Below are 24,231 nucleotides of genomic sequence, written 5' to 3'. Positions count from 1 at the left end.
CGATTTAAAGAGCCCTTTATATCGATATAAAGGGCGTTGTAGTGTGGACGGGTACAGCGTTAAATCGATTTAACGCTCTTTAAATCGATTTAAACGCGTAGTGTAGACCAGGCCTAAGACCACCTACATGATGAGGGAGCTGGACTGCTCATACTACAGAGGACAGATAAACTACAAAAACACATGGGGGTGAAGAAGAGTGAGTGGCATTTTCAGAGACTGGCCAAGGAAAGGGAATAGATGGTACTAAGGGGCTGAGAAATGAGACAGGTTTACTCGGGATGAGGTTGAAGCTCCCCATGTTAGACACTGTTGGTGGGTGTTACGTAGTACATGCCTATAGAGCAAGTGAAGGTGGGACTGTAACATGGGTAGATATACCTGCATTACATTTAATCTAATTAGGACACACAGCAATAATGAAGATGTGGCAGCACAGGCTTCAGCATGGGCTAGCCACCCCAGTACAAGCTTGCTGGGGACCCTATGTACATACTTCCATTGCTGACAACGTTTTGGCTAGCAGCAAGTGAGTTGCTCAAAGCAGCAAACAATCTACAACTTCATCTATTTCAAATTCTGCTAATATGGGATTAGGATTTCTTTTACAAAGCACACCCGGGAACAGCTATTCTGCTGATCTAGACACACAAAATCTCATTGCCAAATAACTAAATTGACATACCAGTCAATCTTTGTTCAGAATGGGTGCCACACTTCTAGGCCTACGTGTAAGAAAGTAGCAGATTCCATCACCCAAGCCCGCATTAACTTCCCTGTCTATTACACAGCTTTACTTTCACCACATAACAAACAAAGGTAAACTACTGCCTGAAATACTGATACAAAAATCAATGACATCTAGCTCTGAGACTCAGAATCACCACCCACCCCAGGACCAAAGCAAGGGGCACCCAGCCTGAAGCATACACCACCACCCCAGCTGTGGAGGGCTAAGCGGAGAAGAAGTAAGGCTAGAGACAGCCATCAAAAGCTAGAAGACTCTCCCAGCAGTAGCTAGAGGAATGATGACAGAAACAGCAGCAAAGTAAGGGCTGGTGGCTGTGAAGCCTAGGCAAAATCTTCACCATCAGTGATGTCAGACTGTGCTTTCTTTCATTTGGACTCAGAATATTTTTTTCCTTCTCTGCTGCTTGGCTGTTTCCTGTGAGTCTTTCTCAGATTTCTCTCTGGCTCCATCCCAGCCTACACCTACAGGTACACACACACCAATTCTCTTCACTCCCTCATCTTCCCAGCCTCCCTTCCATTCCACCCCCAACAGTGTACCCCTTCCCTTTCTTCTTTCCCCAATTCCAGTGCTCCTAGTAACATCCCATTTACCATCCTCCTCCTGCAGATCTGGAAAACTAAAACCTGGCACTAGGATGATGTTTGCCAGGAATCTGTTAGACACATGTCTGTATGTGGCGCTCTTGTCCCTCACCCCTTGTTTTATCTGTTCCGATTTTAAGATACACCCTAGATTATAAACCCTTCAATGTAGGGATATCCTCCTATGTGTTTGCACAGTGCCTAGCACAAGGGGTCCTATTCCCAACTGGCGTCTTTGGATGCTGTTGTAATATAAATATAAAAAGTAATAGAAGAGCTCCTTTCCTGTGTAGTTTGCTGCACAGAAGGAACAGGAGAGAAGGTCTGCTTCTGAGTATATCCTAAACTAAGTAGAGGGAAAGCTGCACTGCAATAGTCCTCAAAAGGTCCATGGTGGTTGGGCTCGCCCTTGCACACCTTAGACAAGGGAGTTTGGAAGGGGAGCCACTCAAATAGGCCTACTCCAAGCGGTTTCCTAAATTGGGTGAGGGAAAGGATTCTGCTTCTACTGAGCTTTGAGCTGTGCTGCGTGGACACGTTCTTTTCTTAGCATCAGTGGCGGCTTCAGGCACCAGCATTCCAAGCAGGGTGCACCCTGTCGGTCCCTGCAAGGGCGGCAGTCAGACAGCCTTCGGCGGCGTGCCTGCGGGAGGTCCGCCAGTCCTGTGGATTTGGCAGCAATTCGGCAGCAGGTACGCTGAAGCCGCGAGACCGACTGACCTCCCATAAGCACGCCATCGAATTTGCAGGACCAGGGACCTCCGCAGGCAAGCCGCTGAAGGCAGCCTGACTGCCATGCTTGGAGCGGCAAAAAAGCTAGAGCCGCCCCTGCTTTATTCCTATCTTAAATTTTAGACATAAAAGGACGGAGATGTGTGTGATTTAGAGCTGAAATTTGGCACTTTTTCACTGTGTTTCCAGCTAAAAGGAGAAATCAGCTCAGCTGTGCCAAAGAGCCCTAGAGAACTCAGCAAGTCTTTTGGCAAATCTGGCCCAGGTTTTGGTCTTCCAAAGAAATCAGGTAATTTAAACCTGGTGTCAAACTGCTGAAAGAAGAAAAAAAAAAAGTTTAACATCTTAGATTTTATTCTTCTGAAAACTATTACTATGTATTGCAATATAATTAATGATACTTATAATTAATCCTCAAAAACAGCTCTGCTAGGCCAACACAAACAAATACATACTGAGGATAATTATAATACAAAGGGATGGGGAAGAGTAAGCATTTTAACAGGGGGTGGAAGCAAGTGCAGACCAAAGTAGGAAAATGCAGTGAGACTTATCAGAAATTCTGTAAAATCAGAAGATGCTTTTGGAAAATGCGATTTCACTTACCGCCTGGAACCGCAAGAATTACTTCATAAACATAAAATTACATAGAAAGGGTATCCAAGAGGCTATGAGGCTATTTGGCTATGATAATACACAGCTCACAGACTAAATATACCGTGCACTTCTTTAAAAAAAGAAAAACCCTATGCATTTTTTAAAAAAAGACTATTGTTTACGTCTTCCAACAAATACTAGATCTTATTGTAGCAGTTTGGTTTAAGAAAATGCAGAGAACTGTGCTACATAAGTACAGCCAGCATAGTTTTTAGTGGGTATTGAACCTCGCCCCAAACACAAGGCTCTGCACCAAGCAAGCCAAAGGAATAATGCTGTTAGCTGTAAGTAACAGGCTGTTATTCACACTGGGACACTACTCCATTGTCTTCAACAAGCTTGCTCTGCATGTCCAATGCTCACACCACTTGAAGTCTCATCTTGGCGGGATTTGGTAACATAGTATGACTATCTATATAAAAATATTATGGACACCTGTGGGGATTGAACTAGGAATTGTCAGCACCAAAACTGCAGGCCTCTACTACTCGAGCTAGAGTATGTGTGTTGATATGGTTACAGTTTGTTAGACACAAATGTAAAACTTTCCAAATAAATTTTAATATCATAGAGTTTTCTGACATCATTTGTGGTATCTACTTGTGGATCATGTCAGTAATCATACACTAAAGGAGACCTGCAAACATTATATTTAGAAAAAAACTAGAAAAAATAGAATTACAATTTTTGATAATTGTAGGACAAATGCGACTTTTTATTGTTAAACCACTGCATAACATGGTGCATGAAACACCAGTATTACAAGATCAACATGAGTTTATTGATACCACTCCAGGTTTTTCTTTACAATTCAGTGTCCACTTGGCCAGACAAAATAAATGTGACATCTGGATATTTGATTTTAAAGATTAAAAGACAACATTTTGTGTGCTGTGAGCTATTCAATATTTAATTCATTGTTAATCACTCTTTCATTTGAGTTCTAAACCTCCAGATTATATTTTAACAACATTTTGGAAGCTATATGGAAAAATTCAGTAGAAAACCAGTACAATATTTGACTTTCCCTTGAAGCTTGACCAAAAAACTTCCCAACATTTACATCTGTAAATAACACAAATCTGCTAATTTAATACCCTGGTGTGAACTTACTTGGGTCAAATTAGGACTGTCCCAGTGAGGTGCACTAAGGTGTATGAAGGGTCCTTGTTAGCATAATCTCTCTTCAAAATTTTACGTGTTGTTCACTCATTTCGTCCTTTTGCTTAGAAAAACAATAATTTTGTTGATTTGCTTATGAAGCTTACTGTTACACAGCCAATTTGTTTTTGATGTACTCACTCTTAATAGCATCACTACAGATGTCAACACAATTTTAGGAATCATAGTGGCAGTTTTACTACCTACTCTAGTGAGAATAGCCCTGACTTCAATAGGATCATGATCAGAGCCAATAACTGTTTGTTAACAGTGTTTGTTTTTAAACAGCCACAATTGGTTTCTGCTTGGGCTGTCAAGCAATTAAAAAGATTAATCGCAATTAATCACACTGTTAAACAATAATAAAATACCATTTATTTAAATATTTTCAGATGTTTTCTACATTTTCAAATATATTGATTTCAATTACAACACAGAATACAAAATGTACAGTGCTTACTTTAAATTTATTTTTATTACAAATATTTGCACTGTAAAAACCAAAAGAAATAGTATATTTCAATTCACCTAATACAAGCACTGTAGTGCAATCTCTTTATAAAGAAAGTTTCACTTACAAATGAAGGATTATGTACAAAAAATAACTGCATTCAAAAATAAAACAATGTAAAACTTTAGAACCTACATGTCCACTCAGTCCTACTTCAGCCAAATCACTCAAACAAACAAGTTTGGTTATAATTTGCAGGCGATGATGCTGCCTACATCTTGTTTACAATGCAACCTGAAAGTGAGAATAAGTGTTCGCATGGCACTGTTGTAGCCAGCATCACAAGATATTTACGTGCCAGATGTGCCGAAGATTCACATATCACTTCATGCTTTAACCACCTTTCCAGAATACATACATCCATGCTGATGACGGGTTCTGCTCATAACAATCCAAAGCAGAGTGGACCAACCCATGTTCGTTTTCATCATCAGTCAGATGCCACCAGCAGAAGGTTGATTTCTGGTGGTTTGAGTTCTGTAATTTCCACTTCGGAGTGTTGCTCTTTTAAGACATCTGAAAGCATTCTCCACACCTCGTCACTCTCAGATTTTGGAAGGCACTTTAGATTCTTAAACCTTGCTATATCTGTCCTTAGAAATCTCACATTGGTGTAAGTTACACAATAAAGAGATTGCACTACAGTACTTGAAAAATACTATTTCTTTTGTTAATCATTTTTACAGTGCAAATATTTGTAATAAAAAATAATAATATAAAGTGAGCACTATAAACTTTGTATTCTATGTTGTAATAGAAATCAATATATTTGAAAATGTAGAAAAACATCCAAAAATATTTAATAAATTTCAATTGGTATTTTATTGTTTAACAATTAATTTTTTTAATCAGAGTTAATTTGAGTTAATCGTATGAGTTAACTGCGATTAATCAACAGCCCTAGTTTCTGCTAAAATATTATACTTTTCTCTCTTTAGATTTCAGTTTCTTTGAAACAAAAAATAAATAGAAATCAGAAAATATTCCTCGCTATAGGAAATGTTTAAGTCACGTTACATGTGGAGGCTTATTCTACTAGTCAGTGTCCCTCTAAAATGAGATAGAGTAAGATATCTATCAAGAAAAACAAAATTCATTTTAACATACACAAATATGAGTTCTTTGATAGCTTCATGGTAGAACATCTGCTAAACTACTATTTTTACTCAATTATGGGATCCCCAAAGCAGCAATTATATCTATTTTCCTTCAAAAGTTTTTGGGGTATAATCAGTACTACTGGAAATCAACAGTCTCTATATAAAATCTGTATGTTTTGCCAATATTGAAGCACTGGAAATAAGATCGGGACAATGCCTAAATATGGTAAACCTCTAGCTTGTTAGCTCTTGGTAACATTCAATTTAAAATACAAGCTCGGAACCCAGCCCTGCGAGGTGCTGAGTATTTTCAACTCCTGCTGACCTCTTTGGGAGACTCATCGGGATATTTTTTTGCCTCACTAATGCAGACATGAGAGTCTCGGCATTATGGCTAGATCAAAGGAAAAGTGAAAACTAGTCTCTGATGAACCTCCATTATTGAGCCAGCCTTTCCTCGAAACCGAGCCCTGCAGACAAATGTCAGAATCACAGATTTCTCAAAGGAATTAAAGCACCTATGATACTTTAAAGAAACTGTGTCAACCTGGGGGAAGAAAAACTAAATTTTTCTCTGAAAATTGGGACCTACTATTGTTACAAGTACACCACTATTACTCAAACTGAAGAAACTTACAAAATATGTTTCTGTATTTTTTCCAGGCTGCTTATTTTCTACTATGTGTCTAATTAATTTTACAGTTCCCTATCTACTCTGACAACGAAGAAGCTGACTAACTGAAAAGTCCCTTAGAAAAATCAGCTTCTTTATAAAAGTAACAATAATAAAAATAATTAAAAACGAAAGAACAATTTAAGATTGTGAAACAATTTCCGTTTTAATCTCCTAATAATTGCCTAAACATTTACCTTTGGTGCTGAAATTTTCCCATCTTTACTTTTTCCTCAAAGGGGAATTCTGTCATTTGAACAAAACGCCTTAAAATCTTAGAGTACACAAAGTGAAAATACATTTGTTCTTTATTAAAGCATTCAAGCTTTCGCTCACTACCTCATTTTATTTAATTTATTTGTTTACTTAAGAGACTGAATTTGGAAACATGGCATCTTGGTATACTACATCCAGGTAGTACTACCCTGAAGCAGGCTAATAGTAATTGTAGCTATATTTATTATATTACTCATACAGAAAAAGTGTAAAAAAGTATGGAGATTGGAGTTCAAAAATGGTCTGATCCTTGCATCATCTTCCTTGGACAAAAAGGCTCTGCCTTTTGCTTCCTTGACAAAGTGCATCAGACCCTAAGTGAAAGTTATCATTCCTCAGCAGAACAAAATATTGGAAATGCTCCATCATCAAATGGATTGTTCTATGCATTTCCCGAACAATGAGTCTTCAGAAAAGCTATTCTGTAAAAGTCTGGAGAAAATCAACATTACATTGATTGGGAAGTTCTAATTGCTGTAAACCTACAGATTCAGCTATGTCTTTTCCAAAGAGAAACTAAGCATGACATTTGTGGATCTTTAAAATGCTCATTTCCATGAGCCAATAGCAATTCAATGCTTGAAGACTCAGATGTTTCTTCATGGACTTTTAGTTACAGTATTTCAAGCAAAAGGATGAATCACTCCCACAATTTCTTGGATAAAATGAAAAATCAATAATCCTGATGAATCTCTGAGCGGACTAATTAGAATATTTCACAAGTGATTTACTGCAGCTCCTTCCTTCCTTCTTTTCTGGGTATTAGGATACAGGAAACAACACTATCTGGGAGAAAGGGGGTAGGTCTGGGAAATGAATTGCCCAGGAGTCAGAAATGACAAACACCATCTTAGGCCACGTCTACACTACGCGCGAAAATCAATTTTAGATATGCAATTTCAGCTACGAGAATAGCGTAGCTGAAATCAAATATCTAAAATTGATTTACTTACCCGTCTTCACTGCGCAGGATCGATGTGCGCGGCTCGCCATGTCGATTCCGGAACTCCGTTTGTTTTGGTGGAGTTCCGGAATCGATCTAAGCGCGCTCTGGGATCGATATATCCCGTCCAGATCAGACGCGATATATCGATCCCCGAGCAATCGATTTTAACGCGCCGATACGGCGCGTAGTCTAGACGGGGTGTGAGAAAACAGTTTGAAACCATTTCTGCACTACAAAATTAAGTTGACCTAACTTACGTTGGCATACAGCCGCCACAGTCATTACATCGCTTGTGCATGTTTACACTTTGCTCCTTGTGTCACTGGGCACGTCTTCACCAGGAGTGCTTATATCGATTGTACTGTCAGTACGGGCATTGTCGGATGGCTCCTGAAAGCCAATTACAGTTGACCTAACTACATCTACGTGCTCGTGGAGGTGGAGATATTAAGTCAGCATAGCGGGGCAGTTATTTCACTGGGAGTGAAATTTAAGTGCAGATACTTGCACAGTTAGGTCGACATAAGCTGCCTTATGTTGATCTAACTCTGTAGTGTAGACTAGACCTGACAATATATTTTCAGTCTCAAGTTTGAAACTAAGGTGCTTGTTAGGGTGGGCACCTCTCTAAGCAGCACAGTTTCTAAACCCTTGTTAGACTGTCTTAGGAGTCCTGTGCAGTGGGGATTTCCCTTTCAGGCATCTCCTAAACTATGCAGTTACTTCAACTATCAGAGAAAGTGCAGGTCAGGAGCTCACTAATACTTAGCAATTCTGCATATCTTCCCCAGTGTCACAGCCCAAACAGACAGACTGATCTTGGAGTGACATAACATTAGTTAAAGTTGGCTGGGTGCTCCCTTCCAGCCACCCCTTGAACTGCTCTGAGAGGAATCCATGCTTCTCAGTCCCTGGGTGTTTTCAGCTTACAAAGCCTGAACAGAACCCAGCCACTGCCCCAATCCTAGGGTCCCGAGGCACATGCCCATAATGCATAAAAATCACTCCCCCTTCACTCCCTCCTGAGAGTTGGAAACTGCAGTCCAGCCACCTAGACCCTCTGGGTGAAATCCGGACTCCTCAAACTCCCCTGTACTTAAACACTCCAGTTCCCAGAACTCCACCCCAAAAGGTATGAAGCTTCTGGTTCATAATTTACTTTCCTTTGGAGACATGTCGTGGTTATGAAGCACGACTCACACTCAGACATTTTGCTCAAGTCTAAAACACATTTGCTCCTTTACTTAATCATATAATGCACAAGAGAATATGGATCATACTGAAAACTAAACCCTATACATTTCTCTGCTCATTTTCTTCCCCACGCCATTCTTTGGGGGTGGAGAAGGGAGTCAGTGTCCGTTGGGCTGTCCAGAGTACTTCTGCTTCACTGCATGGACTGAGGGCTACAATATGGAGTCTTCTTCTCCCTAGGTCAGCCTACCTCCTTTGTCCCTGACTACTCTGACCGCTTCTCTTGGGAGTCCTGGGGCCAACTGAGCACAGGAAAGCAGACAGCCCCTTCATGCCCACATCTAATGAAGGTCCCTATATGCAGGGTTTCCCCTCTCTACTTTTCAGCTAGCGAGAAAATGGCCAATAACCCCAGAAAGACCACAGCCTCCTTCTTTATGACTCTCTCTCTTTGTCAGGTGACACCCTTGCCAGCTTCCCCATATGTGCACAAATCAATGCCATGTGACTTTGTTGCCAAGCCGACCTCTCCTGACAAAACAGTTCTCCTGGCTGGGAGTCAGACTATTGTCTATAGCAATTGTATTTCAATAGTCAGCGCATTTGAAGTTAAATGAAGGAGAAGAACCTGATTAGAGATGCAGCCCGTTTAAGAAGGTGCAAACTTAGTGTCTCCCTGAAAAAACTACAGGAGTAAGGCAAGGCAAGTGTAAATAACTAAATAACTGAGGAAGGCAAATTGTGCATAGACTAGTTTTCTTACGGATGTGCTCATCAATGACTCTAGATTGAGAGTGGGAACATGGTTTTTGTTTTCATTGTAAGTAACTTGGATAGGAAGTGGAATGGATGAAAAAAAAACTAAACACCTAATGAATGGGTTTAACCTACACTATAAATAGGTTTTACAAACACTAAGCCTTATAAATATTATGGGCTAGTAGGCTGATTTAGTAAAGTTTCTTAATTGTTTCTCATTTTAGGCACAAGTTTACCCCCCATCATAGGGTTGCCAACTTTCTAATTTCTGAAAACCAGACCATCAACCCTGCTCCACCTCTTCTCCCAGGCCCTGCCCCAGGCTTGCTCCTCTACCTCCTCCCACTATCGCTCACTGCTTTTTCCCCACATCCTCCAGTCCCCATCCTCATTCCCAGCTGGGCTCCCTCTGCTCAGGGGGCTGGGACAGGAGCTGCAGCCTGATGTGGAGCCTGCTGCATGAACATAAGAATGGCCATACTGGGTCAAGACCAAAGGTCCATCAAGCGCAGTATCCTGTCTACCGATAGTGGCCAATGGCAGCTGCCCCAAAGGGAATGAACAGACAGGTTATCATGAAGTGATCCATGCCCTGTCACCCAACCCCAACTTCTTGCAAACATAGGCTAGGGACACCAATCCTGCCCATCCTAGCTAATAGCCATTGATGGACCTGGCTTCCATGAATCTATCTAGCTCCCTTTTGAACCCCATTATAGTATTGGCCTTCACAACACCCTCTGGCAAGGAGTTCCAGAGGTTGACAGTGCATTTCAAGAAAAAATACTTTGTGTTTGTTTTAAACCTGCTACCTATTAATTTCATTTGGTGGCCCCTTGTTCTTGTATTATGAGGAGTAAATAACACTTCCTTATTTACTTTCTCTATATCACTCATGATTTTATAGACCTCTATCATATCCCCCCTAATCACCTCTTTTCCAGGCTGAAAAGTCACAGTCTTATTATTCTCTCCTCATACAGAATCCATTCTATACTCTAATCATTTTTGTTGCCCTTTTTTGAACCTTTTCCAATTCCAATATATCTTTTTTGAGATGGGGCGACCACATCTGTATGCAGTATTCAAGGTGTGGGGGTACCATGGATTTATATAGAAACAATATGATATTTTCTGTCTTATTATCGAACCCTTTTTTGATGATTCTCAACATTCTGTTCGCTTTTTTGACTGCCACTGCACACTGAATGGATGAGATGCAGGTAGAAAGTGGCCCAGTTGAGCAGTTGATGACTCGGCATCTCCCTCCCCTATCGGTAACCAGACTTTTGATGTCTGATCAGTACATCTGACTGGACACTGTACAGGTCCCCTTTCAACCAGACTTTCTGGTCAAAAACTGGTCACCTGGCAACTCTACCATCATCTCCCCTTCCCCTCCAAAATTGACAATTGTGTAACAACAAGTTGTCCTGACACCAAACCATGACACTGATTTTCCATTTTAAATTTCCAATTTGTCCTGGGTCTCTTACTTGCATATTGTAATGTAAAATTTCCCAAACAAAATGAAATTGCTTTTACAATGTGTATTTCAGTAGCGCTCATGTGCTAGGCGCTCCGTGTGCATACACATACCTCTCTCCTGTCAAGATGAGTTTACAGTTTAAGAAATAAAATTAGCCTTTATTAAGATTTACTGATCAGCTTTCATAACCAAGATCATTTTCACAGAGGATAATACTAAATAGCACAAAGTATTATGGAAATAAGATTATATGAGGAACACACAATAGTTGTACATGGTACACTCCCTGGACAATGCTGCCCCATCCCTTTTGTCTAGATTAGAAAATTGAGTTCACAAGGCATTAGCATTTTTGAGGCACCACAGTTTAGTAAACTGATTTGAGGAAGTCCAGATTTCTCTAAATTACCAGAAGCAGAATGGTCACTGAGGCAGACTACCATTTTGCCTTTAATTGGCAATCATGGCAAAACCTCAAACAGACAGGTACAGAAAGAGATGACTTCTTTTGAGAACACGCTACAGTTTTAGTGTTCAAAGAATAATAATAATAAATAACAACAACGATGATGATAAAATCAGGCCAAACTTAAGCAGTTCTGCCAACTCCAGTTAAATACAATGCAAGTTCCTGAAGTAACACCTCACACAGAAAGTTCTAGAAAGATAGTTCTCTCTGGCTCGCAGCATTTTTATGGCAGGAGAGGACTAGCTTGTCTACTGACATGATTTGAGGATTCTTTTAGTACCATTATACATTTTGATTTTTAAAAGTAACATATAATACAGCCAAAAGGTAGTAAAGTGTTACCTTCTGGAGGAGTTGCAACACTGCTTCCAAGTCCTAAAATAACAATGCTGTGGTTCCTTGGTGCCAACATCATAGCAAACTCTTCTCCCCTCTCCCAGTGAGGCACTTTTACAGGCTCCAGGTGGACATTTTCCAGCCCATCATCCTGCAGGACACTGAACATGTATTTGATGGCCATCTCTAGATTTTTGGAGCCACTGAGTCTAGGTCCAATGGTGTCAACAAAACGTGCCAGTCTTTCATAGGATCTGTTCTGGGCATTGCCATAAACAGCAAGGTTAATAATAGCCTTGGCAATATCAGAATACCCAGTCATTTCTCTTTTAATTTCTTTGAATGTGTGTTGGTGGCAGTCATCCCACCTTAAAGGTTTCCCGGTGCATTGTGGTAAGAGATGGATGAAAGCTATTAAGAATATGAATTTCATTTTCTTTCCTTTTCTTTTACTCAGATGCCCTGTTGGAGAGGGAAAAACACAATCTTAAATCATTCAGCTATCAGTGATACTCTTGTTATTTATCAAGTAGGCTAAGATAAAAACAAATCTGATCAAAGCAAACTCAAGTGACAGAGAAGTAAACTCAACTTACAGACAGAATTATTGAAGACAAACACAAAAAGATACTTGAACAACTGGACACAGACTTTATTGCTGTTTAAAAAGACATTTCACCCACTGGAATGCAACATTTCTTTAAATAATAGTATTCTGCACTAAATAAAAACTCAATGCTACTTTCATTTAAGTCGATGGGATGTTTGCCACTGACTCCACTGGAAGCAGGATTGGCCCCTACTGCTAACCCAGCACTGGACAAAGTGCATTACTACTGTCAGCACACAATACATCTGAACAAAAAGTCTTCTGAACCTCTTGTGAATAAAATTGTTTCAGACTGACCATCTCTATAAATCAATAGTATGCACTTTATATAGTATTTTTAATACCAAGATCTCAAAGCAATTTACAAATGTTAAATAAATCCCAATGCCACCATGAGATAAGAATAAGAGATGTGAGATTAAACTGAGAAGTAGGTTTCTTAGCCAGTCACTTGGGGCCAGATTTTCTGATGTCAATGGGAGCTGGGGGTGCTTAACACCTCTGAAAATCAGGCCCTGAGTGCCTGATTCAAGGCTTCTCAGCTCACAAAACCCATAACTTCTATCCTTGAATAATATTTAACAATTCAATAATCTGGAATGCATACCTGCCAGGTATCTGTATGCACTATACAGTACTCACATTCCTGTTATCTCCTATTGTACTCTGAAGAACGATTATATATTACCAACATGTTACTTCTCTTCTGATTAACAAGTTGAATGTTGGCATTCTCTAGCCTGCCAGTCAAACAACACTTAGGACTTGGCTTCGTTACCAGAGGGTGACCAGCTATTTCTCAATATACCATCTCTAAGTCTGAGTCCAGATATTTGTATAAGTGTGACATTTGTTTTAGGTACCTATATTTATCTTTGTTAAAGCCATATGCTTTAAAAGACAGCAACTATCTTCATTATTCCTAATTTAGATGTTCTCAACTGGTTTTATCTCCATCAAGTTGTCAACCTCTTTAAAAAAAGTTTGTCTAAAATATAAGTAAACTGACCCAGGAACGTCTGGAAGCATTTGAAAGCTTATAAGTTTCTTAGTTGTGTTTTTGGTTATAAAAGAATTGGAAGGTAGAGTATGTAAAATTCTTCATTCTTATACACAAGAGGATAGAATTGTTACACTTCCTTTGAATTTAAATTGAGTTGCTATCTGAATGTTAAATATTATGCTCTTAGATATTAAACACTTTTAAAAAGTTTAATAATGAAAACTAAAACCCTTTAGATGGCCTTATATCTACAGATGTTGAGACCTTTTTAAAAATAAGAATACTATGCCAATTAGTCCTTGAAGGGTTTGATATACTCCTTTCACACATTTATGCACTCTTTATAACTAATAGTAAGAAATTATATTTTTCAGAGAGAACGAAACATGTTTTTATTTTAGCAAAACCTTAACTCTAAATGCAAAATGTACAGTTTACTCTACAGAGGATATAATTCTTGGTAATAATTGTTCTGTGCAGGGACAAGGGACTAATTGAGTGAATGCTCTTAAAGTGCTTTGGAAAGGAAAAAAGTGCTCTATTACCAAAGTATTTAAGAACTCCTCAACCCTTTTTCTGAACACACATTTCTTGCAGTGGACCCTATGTTGATGTACTCACTTCTCCTTGACATCCATCTTGGTCCATTTCTCAGCTCTTTTTTTTAAAATTCATCTTAGAACTTCATTATTCCAAAGGTGCTTTTTAATCTGACTACTGCTGACCCCATATCTATTCTTTTTTCTACTCCTTGTGCTCTGAACCCTTTCTTCTCCTTCATTAGTTTCACCATCTTTAAATGTATATAGTAACTCCTCACTTAACTCTGTAGTTATGTTCCTGAAAAACGCAACTTTAAGCAAAATGATGTTAAGCTAATCCTATTTCCCCATAAGAATTAACGTAAATAGGGAGGGTTAGGTTCCAGGGAAAAAAAGTTTGCCAGACAAAAGGCATTATATACATTTTAAACAATTTTAAAGAAACAATTTAATACTATAATCATCATTGCTGCATATGAAGTTTGGTTGAGGTGGTGGAATCAGAGAGTGGAAAAGGGTGAATTGTTCCACTGCTCCTCTTGCTGTTCTTGTAAGCACAGGCATCGACTTTGCTGGAGATGCGGGGTCAACCCTCAGCCCACTCATTCCACTGCTTCCCCCAAGTCCCCACCTTTAACCTGCCTCTTCTTCCCCCTCCCACCTCCTCCTCCTTTACTTCGCACACTGAGTCCTCGCTCCTCCCTCCCCTGCCTCCTGCCCGTGGCAATCAGCTGGTTTGCAGCATTCAGGAGGCAGAGGGAGAGGACACAGCACCCAGGCTCCCCCTTCCTCCTGAATGCCGCAAACCAGCTGATTGCCACAGGCAGGAGGCAGGGGCGAGGCTGCATGCCATGTCCTCGCTCCTCCCCCCTCCTTCCTGAACGTCACAAAGACTCTCCCCTCCCTCTCCTGCCTCCCGTCCATGGCAATCAGCTGGTTTGCGGCATTCAGGAGGCAAGGGGAGCCTGCACACCACATCCTCCCTCCTTCCCACTCCTTCGTGCATGCTGCAAATCAGCTGATTGTTGCAGGCAGGAGGCGGGGGAGCAGAGGAAAGGTGCTGATCCGTGGGGTCCTCCAGAGGGCGGGAGGCGCTGGGGGGGGGCATAGGGGAGCTGATAGGGGGCTGCCAGCCATGGACAAAGCTGGCAGCCAAACAACGTTACAGCGGAGCATTGCACAACTTTAAACGAGCATGTTCTGTAATGGAGCAGGGACGTAAGATTGAAACAATGTTAAGCGAGAGGACATTAAGTGGGGAGTTACTGTATTTATATTTTCACACAAAAATCTTTGTTTAGGTAAAGATTGCAGGCACACACTGGTTTGACTGCATATTACCTTTTAAGAACCATAGAGTTCTTGAACAACTGCAAGCCCTCTAAATATTAGGTACCCAATACATTTAGGTGTTAAACTTACAAGAAACCTAGACCCCTTTAAAATCTGGAAATGCACAGTAGCCAAGGTATCCAAACTGTAAAGATACTTTGATGTTTCTCAGGATCTTACTGCAGAATCATATCCATCCAGAGCAATCTCAGTGATCATAAAAACTACAATACCTTCCTCTTGATCATATACCAGCTGTGAGGTGATGTGCTCCTTCCCCATGTAGACTCTCTCTAGGAAGAGCCCATTGGTGTTCATATATCCACCACAGAGACAAAGGAAAGGCTTCAGGGCTTAAGGGGTCTTCTTTCTCCCATATCGGGTCCTCTATGGTAAGGAGACCACTAGATTGTGAGGTTCTGGCTTGGTAGCATGTTGGAAGGAGCTGGAGCAATGATTTCAGTAGTAAGCTAGTAAGCACTTAGCACATAGGCAGGATAGACGTGTCTTCGTGCTACTTAAAGAAAGCATGTGTATACCTAAACATATGGAAAAGCAGCATAGCCTGTGGACCCTGGAGTCAAAGGGAACAGAAGAGGCCAGCCCATATCGTTTTTGGGAGACCCAGCTGCTAGACTTTTAAACTGAGATCCAGGAGAGGATCCATAATCTGTTCTGGGATGCTGACAGTGCAAACTCCTTAGAGGCACAGAATGAAAGAGCAGATGAGTTTGAGAATTACCTCAGGGCATTCAGAGAGGGAACTATAAAGGCAAAGGTATAGATTAAGTTATTGTTTATTACACCTCTACCCCATATAACACAGTCCTTGGGAGCCAAAAAATCTCACCACCTTATAGGTGAGTCCGCGTTATATCTGGTTCGGACTGGTACGCCATGCCAGACTGGACTGGCTTCCCCAGTGGTGATTTAAAGGACCCGGTGCTCCAGCTGCTGCAGGGAGCCCCAAGCCCTTTAAATCACAGCCAGAGCTCCAGCAGTGGGGCTTGGGCAGGAATTTACAGGGCCCGGGGCTCCCCACAGCAGCCTGGCTGCCATACCCCCGGCAGAGATTTAAAGGGCTCGGGGCGCCACACAAATTCAGATACAACATGGTAAAGCAGCAGGGCTCAGGTGGCACTTTAAAAGGCCCGGGGCTCCCCGCTGCTTTACCGCATTGTATCCAAATTTGTGTTATATCGGGTCATGTTCTATCAGGGTAGAGGTGTATATGGTTACACTACAGCCAGAATACTAGTGTGTTTTTATTGCTAAGCAATATGTTTTCCCCATGTTCCTTCTCCTTGGACTGGTTAATTACAGGCTGCTAGCCACCCTCTGGTAGAGACATTAGTAATTTTCTCAGGACTACTCTGTTCACTTTCCTCTGATTTTGCCAAGTTTGTGGGGATGATAAGCAAGTATATGAGCTAATCTGATTTTTACCGTAAACTGAACTTCTGCAATGTGGAATAAGACAAGGATTTAGCAGAGTTAGCATCAAGATTTGAGAGGTTTTGGGAAGGGGGGGTTTAGTGTTTGCAATCCCCTGAACAAAGCTGATGCAGTTAGGAGTTTTTATATAGGAAACACAAATTACAAAAAATAAAGTTTGCAAATGCATCTAGACACAAATTTTCAACTTACTGTATTTTTTTAGTCGGAAAACTGAACAGCGTAGCTCAGAAATGCATTCTTCCCTAGGAGATTGCTGCTACGGTAACTCCTCACTTAACTGTAGTTATGTGTCTGAAAAATGCTACTTCAGGTGAAACAATGTTAAGTGAATCCAATTTCCCCATTAGAATTAATGTAAATGGGGGGGGCGGGTAGGTTCCAGGGAAAAAATTTTTACCAGATAAAAGACTCTTTTATATATGTGTGTATTTACTAAGTGTACTATGTTTATTCTGTGTATGCACACACATATATATACACACACACACAGTTTAAGTTTTAAACAAACAATTCAATACTGTACACCGCAATGATGATTGTGAAGCTGGTTGAAGTGGTGAAGTCAGAGGGTGGAAGAGGGTGGGATATTTCCCAGGGAATACCTTACTGTTAAATGATGAACTAGCATTCAGCTGAGCTCTCAAGGGTTAACACATTGTTGCTACTGTAGCCTCACACTGTACAAGGCAGCACCAATGGAGGGAGGGAGGGGAGACAGCATGGCAGAGAGAGGCAGAGACAGTGTGTGTGAGAGAGACGTGCATTACCCCTTTAAGTATGCTGACCCCACTCTAAGTACATTGCCTTTTTAAGTAGATCAGCAAGTTGAGACAGTAGTTGCTGCCAGCAAGCTCCCTCCATGCTGAGCCCTGTTGGCTCTCCTTCTGCTCTGTGAAGATGGGGGGCAGAAGCAGGATGGGAGGGAGACATCCTGACATCAGCATCCTTCTCCCCACTTCAACCCCTTGCACAGCAAGCAGGAGGCTCCTGAGAGCAGCTCCAAGGCAGAGGGCAGGAGCAGCACACAGCAGTGGGGGGAGAGACAGCTGAATTGCCCGGCAATTGATAGCCTGCTGGGCAGCTGCTGCACAGGGAACTTAGGGGAGCAGGGAGCTGATGGGGGGCTGCTGGTCAACCCTGGTTCCAAGCCCCCACCAGCTTGCTCCAATGGGCTGCTCTTTCAGAAAGCAGTGGACAAAGCAGGCAGCTGCCAAACAACATTATAAGGGAGCACTGCACAACTTTAAATAAGCATGTTCTCTAATTGATCAGCAAAGTAACAATGAAACTAAGTTAACTGGGATGTCTTTAATTGATGAGTTACTGTACAGGGCTCAGCCACACTCTGAGTACTGGTACCACCCCAAGGGGAGCTCCATGCGGAATTGTATCTAGATACCAGAATTCCTCTTAGAGCTTCCCAATGCACAAGGGGAGCATATGTGTGGCTAAAGGCTTTTGCAGGTGCAGCATACTCCCCATCATATGCCCCAGCAATTCCACTGACCACGCGTGGCAGAGGTCTAGCTCACAGCCCTGCTTCCTCCCTTTGGGAGGAGCGTAAGAATTGTGACTGAAACTTGTTCAAGGGTGCAAGGATGGCAGTGAGTTTTATAATGCTCTCCTGGAGCAGCCCAGCAGGATGTGCTCAGTCATTAGTACATTGTAGGAATCACTCATTACTTGACAAAGTAACATCATGCTCTGTTATACTACAATACAGCAAGCACTCTGCTCCTTATGCAGAAAGAGAACAGAGCATCTGTTGTCTCAGTCCACGGAAAATGAAATTCAGCATTTCAGTGAATCGGCTGGGAAAATAACGTGCTGATCCTTACATATTCCAATAGTCAGATATTAATCAGATTTAGCAAACAAAAACAACTGTACCAGAGAGATTAACAGTAATGGGCCTTAATGATTACTCAGCATATTTAATCAATCATTTGAAAACAAAACTCAGCACTTTGTTAGAACGTAGGCTGCAAAATAAGACACTAAAAAGCAAAGCAAGTGTTCAGCAAGTACATGCTTTCAACAGGGAATTTGAAAAGGGTGTTAGAACTAGCTTGCAGACTCTTCGCTACAGAAAAACAAAGATAAAATTAGAAACTAGGGCAATTTAAAAAAATAGAAACCTGAGGGCTTGTCCACATGGTGCACTGATGTGCACCAGTTGGGGTGTGAATTCTAGCATGCACCAGCATGTCATGCACCAACTGTCCCTGTGGATTCTGCTGGAGTGTATTAAAAGTTCCCCAGTGCAAAGCCATTTCTTTGCCAATAGCAAATTACGCTTTCATCCAGACTTCCCTGTGGACTCTCCAGCTCCTGCAGCATACTGTTGGGTTAAACATCTACTGCAGGACACATCCAGCTTTGCGGTGAGGGACAAGGTCTGGGTGTCTACCCAAAATTAAAATCCAAGCACCCATCAGCAAGATTGGATCACTAGTATAATGGTCCGTTCCCAATCATTAAATAAATCAACCTTTAAGTTATAGCTTCCAGAATCTGAAAATCCACCCCACCTTCCATGGCCCAATTTTGACACCACACACAGAAAACCCATTTCTGGACTGCTTCAACTCGCTGCCCCCACTGGTAACTGTCCAGGCCAGGGAAAATATATAGTCAAGCAGATTCTATACTCCAATGGGTGCAGGGCAAGCTATTCTACCTGACAGACCAGGAACGGTAGAGTCCAGATGAACAATCTTGGGAACCTGAGGAGAACATTCATGCCCCCGACCTAGGGTTGCCAGGTGTCCAGTTTTTGACTGTAACTCCCAGTTGAAAAGGGACTCTGGTGGCTCCAGTCAGCATAGGGCCCTTAAAAGTGAGGTCAGCAGTGCAGTGGAGCTAAGGCAGGTGCAGTGGGACTACACATAGGGGCACAGGAGCCGGATGGGGGGACATGCTGCTAGTTTTGGGAAGCCATGCAGAGCCACAGCAAGCAGGGAGCCTGCCTTACCCCCAAGTTCCAGCTCCACAGCTCCCATTGGCCAGGAATCATGGCCAATGGGAGCTGCGGAGGCAGCAGCTGTGGACGGGACAGCACACACCTGGAGCCTGCACCCCTGACCCCCTCCCATGCCCCAACCCACTGACCCAACCCTGATCCCCCTTCTGCCCTCCAAACTTCTCAATCCCAGCCCAGAGCACCCTTCTGCACCCAAAACCCTCATCCCCAGCCCCACCCCTGACCCCACATCCCCCAGCCGGAAGTTACGTCACCGCCCCCATGCCCCAACTCCTTGCCCCAGCCTGGAACCTCATTCCCCCACTCCAAACCCCCAGCCCAAAGCCCTCTCCTGTACCCCAGATCCCTCAGCCCTGGCCCTCATCCCCCCTGCACCCCAATCCCCTGCCCAGCACGGAGCCCCCTCCCATACCCTGAATCCCTCATTTCTGGCCCCACTCCAGAGCCCGCACCCCATTGTGTACCCCATCCCCTGAGACAGTGCGGTGAAAATGAGGAGAGTGAGCAACAGAGGAAGGGGAAATGGAGTCAGTGGGTGAACGGGGCCTCAGAGAAGGTGGGACAGGGGCAGGGCCAGGGTGTTCAGTTTTGTGCTAGTAGAAAGTTGGCAACCCTACCCAGACCTACGATGGGTTTTCCACCAGGTCCATCCTGACAGTCCAGATCCAAGGGCTCCTGGAAGACACCCCATAAGGAGTGGGGTACTGTCATCCGGATGCAGCTCATTGCCCTCAGCTAATTAACCTGGCCCCTGAGTGGCTGAAGACTCCAGCAGGCACCTTCTTAAACTCTGCAGCAGCCCTGTGTCCCTGGCTGCTTAATAGCATTCTATGTCTGCAGCTGTCTCGCTAGTCCTGCTTCTTGCTCCTGGCCCTCACTCAAGACCTTTGCTCCAGCTGATATACTCTGGCTCTGACCCTGATTCCTGGCTCTCAGCTCCTGCTAGCCCCCTGTGTACGGTAACTCAGCTCCTGATTTGGGCTCTGGTCACCTCTGCTCCAACCACAAGGCCAGCCTCCTGCTATGACCATTAGGCAAGACCACCCACGGCCCGGTGCATCACACAGAGAGAAACTTGAATGAATAAGTGTCTGAGGGGGGAGGGGATAGCTGAGTGGTTTGAGCATTGGCCTGCTAAACCCAGGGGTGTGAGTTCAATCCTTGAGGGGGCCATTTGGGAATTGGTCCTGCTTTGAGCAGGGAGTTGGACTAGATGATCTCCTAAGGTCCCTTCCAACCCTAATAATCTATGATTCTAAGCATCTGAGAAACTCACCTATTCCACTGTGGTAAGGTTTCCCAAAATTCCAGTTGAAAAAAAAATACAGACAGAAAGAACACAGTTCACAAGGGTCACAGTTATGGGAAATGTGGAAAGGAAACAATAGGTTTAGGATAATAACCACTTAATTGCTAAAGGTCTAAATTTGTGAAGTATCGTTTCCCCAACTATGTACAGTGTGATTGCCTCCAAGGAATGCAGGAAATCATATATTTTGAAATACACACAGTGGTTAGGATAACATCAGATTACACTAAAAAGCCCTAGGCTAAGGAGAAAGAACTTGCAAGCTGAACAGAGATCTCTGATACATTTAGTGACACCTAAGAGAAAGTTTGTTGTGACAGCTGTGGAGTAAGAAGGCTTGAAAGTTAGGTGGATTTGCAGTATTAGAAGGAGGAGATTATCCTTGTAAAAAGTCACAGGGTTCTTCCATCACATGGAAAGAGAAAGCAGCAAAATGCTTTAAAAACCTGGAATGTGAGTAGTAAAACAGATATTTCTCCAGGATTGCTCTCCAGAGTTGCCACGATTTGCAAATGAAATATCATCCCAGATAATAATCAGTTAAGGCTCTTGGCTCTGGGAACTCACCCAGTTAAAGTTAAAATTATGACTTGCACTATAGAGTCCTTCTCATTAGCTTTTTTGCATCTAGAACTTGAGGAGGGAAGGAAACTTGATACAACATGGAAGTCTTACCATATGTGGACCTTGAAGCCTGACGTAGCAGATGTAGGTACAGCTCTTGAGCTGGTGAATACCAGCATAGTTCCATGACTTCAACAGAACCATGCTGATTTACAACAGCTCAGGAGCTGGCCTGCAGGTAGTTGGTTTTTTTAAGTATTCTTTGTAAGCAATAAAAATGACTACTGTAGACATAGTAAGAAATGAAGTGTTTACAAAGGATTTGGGATCTGAGATTGGAGACGGCCTTCCCAGAGGTGTTACAGGTACAGCTGCATGCTACCCAGTTGAAGAATGTAACCTTTTTATACTCATATTTAAAGTACCATTGTATAATGTAACCAAAGTGAAAGGCAAAACTGCACTAAACTTTTCAGCTGAAAGCCTCAGTCTCTCAGTATGATACTTTGATGTCATCTCACTCATTAGCTGCTTCTAAAACAATTGACAACAAGCCTGAAAAATCACATCATGAAATACCTGAAGAGTTCCATAACAAAAACAGACAGCAATGGTCAGTCTGCAATTTGTCAAAGAAACAGTGAAGGCCAAAACAAAAAAAAATAAATAGAGAAAATGGACAACAGTTAATCATAGAGCAATGCTAATACCAAACAAAAGTGACGATAAAATAGCAGAAATAACTATCAGTGAAGTAATCCAAGATTAAAAATCCTTGCCAAGGAAAAATGTCATCCTTTTGGATTAGAGGCACAAGACCAAGATGTGAATCTAGTAGGAATCTCAAATAAGGAAGTAACTGAGTGAAACACATTCAATGGGAGGAGGATATTTGTAAAGCAATAATCCTAGAAGGGGCACAATGAAGTGAATGTTACAACTGATATGACTTATAGTAGATACAAGCTGGTGGTGTGAAAAGGCAACTGTAAATCAGTGGCGATTTGGACAGCATGCACAAATACATCACCTTACAGAGTACGGAGGAAACATTTTCTTTCTCTTACTTGTTGGCAGCCACCCCTCAAATACTGAATTCACCTTTGGGCAAAATCTCTATACTAGCAAGATATTTACAAACTTAAGGGAATTCATGGAACAGAAATAAAATTACATTGTGGATTTGAAGGAACTGATTTTTAAGAAAAGACAAAAGGATGCATACATATTATAGGGTGGGATGACAGAGAGTGACCTCTTATATTTAGGGCATACAACACTTCCCATTATAAAAAATTCTTGCAACTTTTTGTCTGAGAATCTCTAGTACCTTTATTGATTAGGCCAGGCCTGGGAATACCCACATGCCTTTCATTTCTCCGTGTCATCCAGTTTGGGTTTGGTTGAGCTATAAACTGTTAAGGATTATCATTTTCCTTCTCCTGTTTCACTTTCTCAGGAAACTTTTGGCAGCAGGAAAAAATAATAAACATTTGAAAGAGCTGAGCCCACCCCAACACAAAACCAGCAGACAATGAACTGGCAACACGAAGCTGCTGGACCAGAGGCAGTGGGTAGGGACATGGGAAGAGTGTGAGGTGGTCAGATATGTGGGTAGACTTTGCAGCCTTTTCCACAGGAAGACAAAAGCCATCTTTTACAACTGAACAAATAAGAATACCTCACAAATACCTTCTCCCCCATAACTCCCTCCCATGGTTTTTACCTTAGGACAGGACGATCTAGACCATGGCAAAGGATGTTATCAAGTGAAAGAAAAGACGAGGCTAAAGGCTGGAGTTTTGGGGACTCAAAGACTAGGATAATTTACACTTAAGAGGCAAAGGGACCAATACTAAGAAATCAAATTCTGAGCTAGCTACATTGCTTCATCATTCAGCCACACTCAAAACAAGGTCAAACAAAATGTCTTGTATCCTGGATTTGCTAGTTAAGAAGTATTCCTGCAGGTCTGATGCCAATGTTTTGATTTCAAGGATTCTACTCTAAGCCTAGCAGAGCAAATCTGGCTGAATAAGGGGAAACTTACGTGCCAAGATAAAGCTGAAAACAGGAATGGTTATCTATGGAGCAATTGATCAACAAATCTCTCCTGGATAATGCAAGTCTCTGAGGTTGAGGGGTGAAAGTTCTCCTGGAATTTTAGCAAGTTTCCTCAACAGCAGTCAATATGGGGCTGTGACTTTATCAGTCAGACCCCTGCAAAGGCTGGTCTGCTAACCCTGTGGAATTATGGAAGCTGAATACAACCAGTTTGCCAAATCATGCAGCAGTTACAAAGACATTTCTTGGAGCTCCTCCAAGGAGCATTCCAGCAGAGAGGCTGTTCAGCTTTGCTGAAGACACGTACACTCAAAATTGCTGCATACTTTTGACAGAAAATGCCAAGACTCTCTTTAATGCAATTTGCCAATAGTTACATCTCAGTGCTAAGGGTGAATATTTTCTACTAAAGCTTTTCACCAAAAATAAGACCTGGACAAGTGAAGTACTGAAAAAGGAAAGGGCCTAAATTACTTCCTTTTTTTAAAAAAAAAGTGCTGATACATACTGTTCAGTGGATGAAGTTCTTTCCTGGTGTAACTTCACTGACTTCAATGAAATTACCTGGATACATTGCAGTTATTAAAAAATGTACCTTTGAAATGTACTATATCTTTCTAAGGCCACAAGCCTACAAAGCATTTCAGAAGCTGCTTAATTTTGCTCACAGGAGTATAAGTCATTGAAATCAAGTTATTTGTAAATGCTTTGAAAGAACAGGCCCATAA

General features: G+C 42.0%; 1 protein-coding gene across 2 annotated transcripts in view; it reads right to left on the bottom strand.

The window, feature by feature from the left end:
- The window catches only part of CPQ (carboxypeptidase Q), a 270,044-nt gene that overhangs the window by 221,085 nt on the left and 24,728 nt on the right, over positions 1-24,231 (bottom strand). For both annotated transcript variants that reach the window (XM_075063116.1, XM_075063117.1), the window contains exon 2: positions 11,645-12,100. In XM_075063116.1, the coding sequence (XP_074919217.1) occupies positions 11,645-12,100 (456 nt within the window). The remainder of the gene's footprint in view (positions 1-11,644; positions 12,101-24,231) is intronic.

The sequence above is a fragment of the Chelonoidis abingdonii genome, chromosome 2 (assembly GCF_003597395.2).
Source record: "Chelonoidis abingdonii isolate Lonesome George chromosome 2, CheloAbing_2.0, whole genome shotgun sequence".
NCBI classification, from domain to species: Eukaryota; Metazoa; Chordata; order Testudines; family Testudinidae; genus Chelonoidis; species Chelonoidis abingdonii.
Note: the sequence above shows the minus strand (reverse complement) of the source record. Positions and strands in the feature narration are given on the sequence as shown.